The following is an 11,215-nucleotide window of genomic DNA, read 5'->3' on the forward strand; positions in this document are numbered from 1 at the left end:
GGGCTCAAGTTAAAGGAAGCCAGATTCCGGCTGGACATCAGGAAAAACTTCCTGACTGTTAGAGCAGTGCGACAATGGAATCAGCTACCTAGGGAGGTTGTGGGCTCTCCCACACTAGAGGCATTCAAGAGGCAGCTGGACAACCATCTGTCAGGGATGCTTTAGGGTGGATTCCTGCATTGAGCAGGGGGTTGGACTCGATGGCCTTGTAGGCCCCTTCCAACTCTGCTATTCTATGATTCTATGATTCTATGAAAAAGGGCTCACATTGGATTGACAGCATGCTTACCACTCAAATTGTGTTTCTCTGAACACATGCTGAGTCCCAGCAGCTATCTGTGTCAGGCTTTTACTCTCTTCCTTCATTCGATTGCATGCTTAGTGTAAGCATTCTGTTAATGGACTTGTGAATAGATATTTCTCTGACCAGTAGCTTAAAGCTTGATCTTAGTATTTGTTACTGAAATCCTGCATATAAAGTAAATATAAGGTCGCCTAACAAAGCTGCAGTCCCCGCCCCACCCTGTCCCACCCCCGGCTTTCATGTTACTATTTTGAAGTATTGACAGTGAACATCAGGAACCAACAAGCCTAACAGCATGTAGCATTTAATTTCCAGGCCTTTATTTTTAAACCAGGATTTTGGTGGGGAAATGTTGAATAGATGGATTTCAGGAATAAATTGAAAATTGTCTGTATTTCACTTCGTATATTTATGTTCCGAGCCACTGGGCTTATTAATCACTCTGTGCATGCTAATCGCATGCTGGTCAGATTTGCATAATTATCCTCATCATCGCAGCTTCTTGTATTGTGCAAATTCAGATGGGGTGGATAAGAACCTACCCTATAACAGCCCAGGGGTTCTGGGCGGTTTGTTACTCACCCCAACAGCTCAGCCTCACCAGGTTCCCATGACACAAGAATCTGCACTGGGAAGGGTAACTAAGCAAATTCAGACAGCTCACACAGGGGGCTTGTTAACCACCCTGTAATTGTGCAAACCACTTACTATTTGTTCAGAACTAAATCCAGTCTCAGCTTTAGTTAAGTTTAGAAATATGGAGAACCTGATTTTTAAAAAATTTGTTGATTTTTTTAAAAAAATAAACAGTAAGAAGAAACTCTCAGTGATCTATGGCAAATGGACGGAATGTTTATGGTGTGTCGATCCTTCAACTTACGAAAACTACAAGAAGAACGAGAGGAAAGGTGGTGACCAGAAGAAACCAAAGCCGGTAATGTTTACATTGTACAGGCTGCCGTTAACCAAGAAATGCTCTGAAAAAGAAACATTAGGAGGAACCAAACTGCTGTAGTGCAGGCTGGACAGTTTGAAACTACCAGCATTGTTGATTACCTTTGTGACATGGCTCAACATCTCCCAAATGTTGTATGAGCTCTCAGAGTTGTATTGAATGCTGTCCTTCCACTCACGGGTGGGTCTTTGATCCAGCAGAGGTTTCTATGAATGCGGGGGGTGGGGGGGGGAGAGAGTTTTTTTGCTGATTTCCCATTCCCTCGGCATACCCCTGTGCTACCTCTCCTCCACAATCTTCTCCAGAGGAGTTTGGGAACCCTTTGAAACAATGTGGGAGGCTGCAAGAGAAAGGCAGAATTTGCAAAAATCACCACCTCCTTTCATTCATAGAAACTTCTGCTGGTTCAAAAGAGTCTTCCATGAATGAAAGGACAGCATTGGATACAACACCCACTGACTTCAGTGGGAGGTGTAGAAATTCAGTATCTTTCTGAAATTATCACTGGGCAAAGCTGTTGTTTGAGATTGAATCACATCTTATTGTCTTTAAATTTATAAGATGAGAATGGTCAGAGGTACTGTGTTTTGCGTTCTAAAGCTGTAAATTGTTCCTATGCTGTTAAACGTGTATTTCCTGTTCAAACGTTTGATAAAGCCTTTAATGGAGTTCCTTTGTGGAACAATCAAAAGTTTTCATTTTGCCTCCCACTTGTTATGAACTCTGCTGATCACAAATCTCCAAGCATCGAGAGCTAGCTTTTAATACCCCCCCAAAAAAAAATCAACTCTCCTTTCTTGATGAGTTTGTTTTTTGGGAGTTGCCAACTGTTAATCTGATGTTTCTTAAGAATATATTATCTACTTATCTGTAGCTGTAATCAGAGTATTTCTATGAGGAATTTCTGCAGGGAAAGAAGGTGGGGGGGATCATTTACATATATTTTTTCAAAATACTCAAAGTTTGTATATTTAAATGCTCAGAACATAATGGGAAGCATTTGTTACTCTATATGCTTGATGCAACATATGGATTACTGCTGATGGTTTCACTAACTAGATCCATCTGCTGTCTAAAATAGCTCCCATAGCAACATGGTCTTCCAGCCACTGCAGTCAGCAGCAGCAGTGTGAAGGGAGAGAGGAGCTTCTCGTGCAAATACCGAGGGATCCAAGTGAGCCAAAGGGTATATTTGAGAGGGAAGGAATTCTTCGCCCCCGGCTTTCCCTCTTGGAGGAAAAAATATATTTACTAATTGTATGAACAGAACAAAAGTGACAATTAAGGCAAGACTAGGAGATGTCTATAAAAGAATAACAGTAGTGCTGTGAGTGGGAGTGAGACTGTGGTCTGATTCAGATGCATTGGGGCTACTCCAACAAAACTCTATTTGTTACAGCATTCCATCCCTCCCTCTTCCTTTTGCATGCCCAGCTGCAGAGGAGATTTCTTCGTTTCTTACACCACAGTTCTCCCTTATGTCCGAACCGGGGAACCATGATTCTTATCCTGATATACAATTCTACTTTGTAGGGAGCCCTTAAACCGTAGTCTCCCAGGTTGGATGTCATTGGAAACTTTGGGCAGAAGGCTCCTTGCGCCTTTGCCGGTTCTCGTACACCCCACCAATTTCTGTCCGCAAGTGGTGCCTACTGTTTGCGGAATGAAGATTTAGCACTTCTGGGGCAACCGGAAAGGAACGCAAAGACTCGTTTCTGGAGCAGGTCAGGTCAGTGGACCTCGCATAAGGGATCTCCGCTGACCTGACCCAATCGAGAAACAAGCATTTATGTTCATTTCAGGGCTTCCTCTGGATGCATTAAAACTCTGTTCCGCTCGTGCAACAGAATCAGCGGGACCCACCACTTGCACAACAGAATCAGCAGCAGCGAAAGTGCCTTGTCGGATTCTGCCTTACATTTATTCATTTTATACATTTCTAAAATGTATTAGTTGACATAACTTATTACTTTCAGGGCAACATACAATAAAAACACAAGTAAAATCTACATAAAAACAGCAACAGCACAATAAAACCATCAATTAAAAACAACGATGAAGTAGCAGAGGCTACAATAGATATTAGTACGACTAAAATATCAAAGAGAAAGCTACTTAAACTCAGCAGAGCAGCAGAAATATGGAGCATTAAAAGGCCTGAGAGAATAAAAAAGATATTTACCTGGTGCTGAAACGATAACAATATATATGCCAGGATGACCTCTCCGGGGAGGGTGCTCCGTAGCTGGTGTGCGTATGGCTACTACTGGAAACATCACCCAATGTACGTCGGCATGCAAGGCCACTCAGAGCAGGGCCTTTCACGATGATTTCAGGGCTTGCATAGGACTATTGGGAAGAGGTACTCCAAACTAGAAAGTCTTATCTATAGCTGGATGTGTGAAAGGAGGAGAAAATAAGAGTGGGAGAAAGGACCACTTCAGCTCATCACTTGACCACACTGCCTTGAACTGGTTTATTGAAGCAGCTCTGTTATGTCTGAATAGGGCCTGTGTAGAGATCTGAAAGGGGGACTGAGGATTCTGAACTTGACCTTCTTCTTAGTTACCATGAATTGTTGTGCCTTTTGTTTTAAGAGCGTTGATCCTGAAAACGACGAAGCTGATGATATGCCAGAGATCCAAGAGACTGTGCAGGTCATACCTGGCAGTAAGCTACTTTGGAGGATAAGTTCTAGACCAGCAAATTCATCTCAGGTAAGTTGCTTGGTAATTGGCATACTGGGAGCAGAGTTGCATAATGGAGCCAATTTAAGTGTATAAGTAAGAATGGACAACTAGAAGAGAACCTCAAGCACTTTTAAAGCTCAACTAAAAACTTTTCTTTTTCCTAAAGCTTTTAAAACTTGATGTTGTGCGGACTTTATACTGTTAGTTTTTCCCTACCCTGTGCCTGCTCACCCTACCCTATGCCTGTTTGCATTCTCTTCCCCTCCTTATTGTTTTATTATGATTTTATTAGATTGTAAGCCTATGCGGCAGGGTCTTGCTATTTACTGTTTTACTCTGTACAGCACCATGTACATTGATGGTGCTATATAGATAATAATAATAATAATAATAATAATAATAATAATAATAATGCTCTTCGAAATTGAAAATATTTCTGTGTGTGTGTCTTACCAAGCCCTTTTACTGTTCTGGAGCTCTGCAGCATCTTAAAGAGAGAAGCTGACAAGCCCCAAACTCTATATTATTATTATTATTATTATTATTATCATCATCATCATCATCTTTATTTCTTACTCGCCTCTCCATTCTGATCAAGGCGGGGAACAACAATAAACGATAAAATACATAAAACGGAATTAAAACATAATATACCTTGTTAAAAACATCCTAAAAAACTTCCTAAAAACATTCTAAAAACATCCTAAAATTCCCCTGGATAGGGCTGCCGGAAGAGATCAGTCTTTATAGCTTTCTTTTTTTTTTAATACTATTTTTATTGATTTTCAAGTAAGGACAAATACAATAAACACACAGAGAGTAAAAGAAAACACTCAGCAACAATATAAATGTTCCCACAGCACCACTATAAAAAAGCATGGGTGTTCATTCCTTCAATAAGCACTTGGTACAGAAAAAGATGCAGGTTAGGTTAGAACCTCTGACCAAAAGGATTCCTGAGTCATTGGGGGTCTAGTTTCGCTAGGATTCACATTAATAAATGTGAAAAAGTCCAACCAGTTTCCCAAAAATGTGTCTGATGTTGTTTCCCCTTTTGCTAACCTGCTATGTTGTGTCAATTTATCATTTAAAGCTAGTTTCCAAATCTTATCAAACCAGCGTTGATGGTCAAAAGCTTTGTCGCTGTTCCAGAATTGGGCCATTTCCCACCTGGCTGCAACCAGCAAATGGGTGACCAAGGCTTTGGGAATAATGTTTCTATTGGCATTCCTAAAAATAGAAAGTAGAGCCAGTGCTGGGTCAGTTTCTACTTCAGCATGAATAATGTTTGTAATGGTTTGGAAAACCCTTGACCAAAAAGTTTTGACCTGTTGACATTCCCACCAAAGATGAATATAAGTGCCAGGAACTGAGCAACCACGCCAACAGAGCGGGGATATATTACCACTAATATGGTGCAGTCTAACAGGGGTGATATACCACCTGTGAGTGATTTTCAGAGTGAGCTCTTTAACTTTTGCTGATATTGTTTTATACGGTGCTGATTGCCACAAGCTTTTCCATTCACGTCTTTATAGCTTTCTTGAATGCTATAAGTTGACGAGTCTCCTCCAGCAGGCCATTCCAGAGTCTGGGAGCAGCAGAAGAGAAGGCCCTCTGGGTAACAGCGATAATGATTGATGTTATTAGATCAATTTCATTATCCCTGTTATGGAAAGTTTAAGGAACCAGGTCCACAGCTGGTTGGCCACTCTGTGAACAGAGTGCTGGACTAGATGGATCTTCCGTCTGATCCAGCATGGCACTTCTGATGTTCTTAACACCAGATAAGATGGAAGCCATATTCTTTATTGCCTTAAAGGATTAGGAATCATGGAGCAAAAGGAAACTCCTAGCTCAATCCAAACTGCAACTAATGGTACAGCCAGCTGTAGATGTTTTATTTATTTAATGAATTTATAGACAGTTTGACATTATTATCATCATTATCATCATCTCTGTACCACTCCATAGCTGAAGCTTTTATCTCAAAAGACATCTTGAAGCAGTTTGCAACACAAAAATTACAATACAAAACATCCACAGTTAGAATATTTAAAAACAGAAAATTCAAAATATCTCAAATGATTCAGTAGTTCTCCAGACATCTTAGCTTTTCAATAAAAGTAGGCCCTTTCAAGAAGCACATTACATTTTGTGACAAAGCGTATACCAGATTTGGCCAGAACCAAGCATTGTTGGCTTATACGTTGATAGCATAAAGGAGTGAACTTACTTGGACAATTCCATTTTTTCCACGTGGAATTTTATGGCTCCACAAAAGCAAGTAAACCTCTTTCCATTCAGACCAAGCTGCAGAAAGTATTAAAACTAAAGTCTTCTGGTACAGGAAACCCTGCTATTTACCTTGTTCTGCTTGGGGTCTGTGGTCTTAAAACCTGACCTGACACTTCTCATGGAAGGTTCCAGTATATTTCCTCTGTGGAACTAAATAGCACAGCCTTCCTCAACCTGGAGCGCTCCAGATGTGTTGGACTGCACCTCCCAGAATGCCCCAGCCAGCCGAGCTGGCTGGGGCATTCTGGGAGTTGTAGTCCAACGCATCTGGAGCGCCCCAGGTTGAGAAAGGCTGAAATAGCAGTTTCTGGGGATGAGTGGGGAGTTGCATGTGTTAGGTAAATGCCCTTTCCCCAAACACTGCTTTCTCAATCTTATTGTTATTTATTATTGTTATTTATTTATATAGCACCATCAATGTACATGGTGCTTAATGAGTGGAAAATGTTGATCACAGATTTATTGTGCTACATAAGGTTGGCTGGCCATCACATTAAACCATGATTTGTCATGACAGAAACAAACTGCTGTAAGCCTCACATGCTCCCTAGTCCTCCTTCATTTCTGATTTCTGATTTCTGATGATTTCTGATGAGGAAATCAGAAGCTTTCACTTCCGTTTTGGATTTAATCTCAGTTTGTCATTTTGTCTGAATCTGACAAACTGTAGTTAATTTTAATTAACAATAGTTTGATTAGTAGCCAACTTCACAACAAAGCTTAATTAAGTTTAACCACAGTTTAGGGTTCAGATGTGATGCTAAACTCTAGTTCATCAAAAATGGAAATCTAGGCTTCCAATCTCCTCCTTGCAGTCATGCCAGATTTGAAGATGAGGAGTACGTGACCCAGGAACAGTGCCTTGTTTCCGTCCAATAAATCATGGATTATCATGGCATCTGAACCAACTTGTTTGACTATTAGAAGTGCCAGTAGGCGAGGAGCCATCTTCTTGATTGGCCTAATGGAAATAGGAATTACCGAGCTTAAGTCCAAATGATACCTGTGATTGCATTTCAGATTGAGGTGCCCAAGGCGACGCATATCAAAAGTTTAAAAACGAATGTAAAACATGAGCATACAAACAGACAAGGGGCAGCAGATAAAAATAAAAGGAATAATAAGCACAGAAAGTATCAGTCATAGCCCTGCTAGAACAGGAAGGTCTTGATTTGATGATAAAAATGCCAAAAGGAAAGGGATCATTTCATCTTTTGAATAACCCCTCTAGTGATCGTTTCTCCGCACAATCTCCCTATTAAAAATGATGGGGCAGAGACAAGATTTTAATAGGGGACTCCCTGGTTCATACGCAGAGCCTCAGATTGGAATATTTCAATGATCACTTCATGGGGTCTTTTGGGGAGCAGATGATGTGGCCAAATATGAGTGTGTGGTGTCTCTCTACCAACACACCCACCGTTAACCTCACTTAGAAGAAGGAATCGCCGATCACTGTTCTGCATGGTAGTGGGTAATAGTATACCTTTATAGTGGGAGGCAAATGTCACTAGGCTGCTGACAACATATTCATGTTTGTTTGTTTTTACTTAAGATGTACAATTTCACCAGTTTTGCTGTCAGTCTCAATGAACTAGAAAAGGGAATGGAAGACGCATTGGCTCCTACGGACTGTCGATTACGGCCAGATATCAGACACATGGAGAATGGAGAGATAGGTAGGGAAAAGTAATTTTATTCTGTTATTCTGCATACCTCTTCTTTTATTTATTTGTATTAATTTATTTCAGGGATTTATACCAAACCTTCAACATGTTCTGAGGCCATCTTGATTGCTTCTACTTGAAAGGAAACTTATTGAGGGGTGGATATTAGAAATTTGAAAAAACAAAACGTAGTCTCATGCATACTAACCCTACGGTATTTTTTTAAAAGCTTCAAGTGTCAAATACTCTGAATTACAATTAAAATATATATTAAAAGGTAGGCCTTGTGCCTGCTTACTTCAGCCAATTTGGCTCCATTGATTCCCATCTGATTCAGATTCATCAGATTTGCCTTAGTAATACTGGGGCCAGGCTACTGTGGTGCAGTTTGGAGGAGCTACGTCGATGAATAGGAAGGTGCAGTTGCTGCGGATCATTGCGATGTACCTTCCATTGGGTGCATATAAGGCGTTTCCCATCTTTATAAAATTTGCAGTTATTTGCCAGAAACTGAACCTGAGCATCTTTCAGTGGCCAAGGGCAAGAAGGTAGTCTGTGAGGGAAGATGAGGGGATGGAATTGTATTCTTGGTCTGCTTCTTTAAATCTATTGTTTGGTTTTACGTGTTGGCTTTTAAAATGTTCAGATTGAAGTGCGTCAAAATTGCTCTGAGTCATGTACATGTTGTTGAACTTGTTTTAAACGTGTGCTGGATTTTGTTTCTCTACCTTCCATTCCTTTTGTACTTTTTCTCCTTATTTTATGAAGTAATCAATCCCTATTGAAATATCTGTTAGATCTGGCCAGCAAAGAAAAAGAGAGGCTAGAAGAAAAGCAGAGAGCGGCTCGTAAGGAACGGGCAAAAGACGAAACCGAATGGAGGACAAGGTAACTAATGTGGGTGGGGAAGGAAATTGGCTGGCTAGATTTAGTGCCTATGCAGTGTTGGCTGTAGGGAGTCTCATCAAGTTGTGATCTTAAATTACCAAGTTATCAAGGGCACTTGCTTAGTTGCTTCATGTTAATGCACTTGATCTTTAGGAGGAATGCACTCTGTTTGTAAACACAGAGGTTGGAAGAGTTTGACATGGGTCAAAGTAGAGTAAAATCAAACTGTGGGGCCTTTTTCTCTCAGAGGCACATGTGCCGTTTTAATTAACAATATGAGCAGGAGATTACCTTTTCTGTTACGATAACAGCGTGCTAAGTAAGTGCTAAATAATGTTAATATTGATAGAGCTGGCAACTCACGGTCACGTTGCTGGCAGGTGTTGGGCGTGGACAGGGCTATTAAGAAAAGGCAGTATCTCAGTGATAAGAATGCATGCTTTTATGCAAAATGTTTTAGGTTCAATCCCAGGCATTTCCAGGTAAGGCAGGCTGGGAAAGATCCATCTGAAACCCTGGAGATCTCTGCCAGTCTAGTACTGAAATAGACAGACCACAGGCAGCTTCCTATGTTCCTATGATAGCGAATTACTTTACTGCAAGGCAAGTGGTAGTGGTAAAGCAGAACCTGTTGTGGGAACTCTACTGCTCAAAGGTGCTGTCACATAGCCAGGAATTATGTCCTCCAGGGAGGCACCTGAATCCAGGAAGCGTACCTGCCCCAGAAGATTCTAAGAGCCCTGGCCCACACAGAAGTGATCTGAAAGTGACTGATGATGCTAAATGGCATAGAGCCTTGGCATAGGACTACAAGTCCTCATTCCACATATACCAATATCGAAATTCATTTGTACTACCTTTTTGGGTTTTAATTTTCTGCTACCCTTAACTGTGTTTCTTTTCCTTTTTTACAGATGGTTTTATCAAGGCACGAATCCATATATTGGGACGTCTGACTGGTTATATTCGGGAGGGTACTTTGATAGAAACTTCTTTGATTGTCCGGATATATACTGAAATCTTGAACACAGTTGCTCCTTTCCCCAGGAACGGTAGACTTCAATGAATCCGGTGACTCTCTGGCTTTGTTATGACCAGAAAACACCCTTTTCTGAAGCAGAATTTCAGTGAAAATTATCAGTCACTGATCAAGCACTTGTCATTTAATTTTGATTGCCAAAATATTTAAGTGCTGTTATTTCTTTCCCTGAAGCTACAACCTGAAATAATCATGTTTCAGAGAAAAGGGGCTTGCATGTTTTTGTTTGCTTCCTCCTAGTTATTCTTTTATATTTTATTTTTGGCCAAAATTAACATGCTGTAGCCAGTGGGGGGGAGGGGCACAGCATTTTATTAAATGTGAGATGGTAGACATATCATTTCTTAGATTTCAGCAGTCAAGGATACCTTTTAAGTATTCATAACTTGGAGTAACAGTGATGAATCGGTACGATACTAATATAGTTGTGGTCACTGGAGAGGTATCTAACTGAGAATTAGAGTGACTGGTATTGTTGGGTGTCTCCTGAATAGTCTCTGATTTTAAATTCTTGGCCACTGTAGCAGAAAGCATTAGGCTTAATTTGTAGTTTCAGAAGTTGTTACTTTATTTTGCTTCAATGTTTGGACACTGTGATTATCAATTAAATGAAGTACCTGTGATATTTAAACAAACTATAACATTTGAATGTTGGGCATGGTTTGTAGGTGTTCATAACAAAACACCGGCATGTCTGAAGTTTCAGAATGTTTTGTTTTTAAAACACAGAAGGCTTTGGAGATAACCTGGGTGTCACGTATATATCATGTAAGAAAATACACCTTTTTGTTTTAGTTCAGAGATGTTTTGCAGGCTGACATTATTCAGGATTTCTCGGCTTATTCACAAACATGCACACCCTTCCTCTCTGGATTTACTTGGAATATATCTGCAAAACATCCATGTTTGTTTGGGATTTTCTAATGCACGTTCTGAAGCACTTACTGCATCACAACTAATAGTACATTCTTGAAAAGCAATTCTCCCCCTACTAGCTTTTAGCTAAAGCTAAGTAATATAATAGAAGTGTTTGTGGAACTTCCAATTGGTATAATTTCCTTCTGAATTGATTTTTTTTTTCAGATTTAAATTTGTCAAAGCCATATAATCCTTGAGCTGTTTGAATTGTGTGAGAAAATTATTTTTCTTTTTATACATTTCTAGAAGTAAACTGAATATTACTGACAATATGTATGGTCTTTAAAAAAAAATATTGGTTGGCAATTCACCAGACCTTTTTTTTTTTAAAAAAAAAAAGTTAGATTTTGTGCAATCTACCCAAATGGGAGAATAGGTACTTTGCTCTTAAATTTACTGTAACTGAGAAAGAGAATGTGAGTTGTTCAAGCAACTTAGTTATTGACTTATAACTAA

The 11,215-nt window shown here is 40.0% G+C and overlaps 1 protein-coding gene across 3 annotated transcripts in view; it reads left to right on the forward strand.

The window, feature by feature from the left end:
- The window catches only part of OSBPL2 (oxysterol binding protein like 2), a 79,584-nt gene extending 68,602 nt beyond the window's left edge, over positions 1-10,982 (forward strand). For all 3 annotated transcript variants that reach the window (XM_063146855.1, XM_063146864.1, XM_063146872.1), the window contains 5 exons: positions 1,115-1,238; positions 3,857-3,976; positions 7,803-7,926; positions 8,712-8,802; positions 9,717-10,982. In XM_063146855.1, the coding sequence (XP_063002925.1) occupies positions 1,115-1,238; positions 3,857-3,976; positions 7,803-7,926; positions 8,712-8,802; positions 9,717-9,819 (562 nt within the window). In that variant the 3' untranslated portion in view covers positions 9,820-10,982. The remainder of the gene's footprint in view (positions 1-1,114; positions 1,239-3,856; positions 3,977-7,802; positions 7,927-8,711; positions 8,803-9,716) is intronic.
- Positions 10,983-11,215: the final 233 nt, after the last annotated feature.

The sequence above is a fragment of the Elgaria multicarinata genome, chromosome 1 (genome assembly GCF_023053635.1).
Source record: "Elgaria multicarinata webbii isolate HBS135686 ecotype San Diego chromosome 1, rElgMul1.1.pri, whole genome shotgun sequence".
Classification (NCBI taxonomy): Eukaryota; Metazoa; Chordata; class Lepidosauria; order Squamata; family Anguidae; genus Elgaria; species Elgaria multicarinata.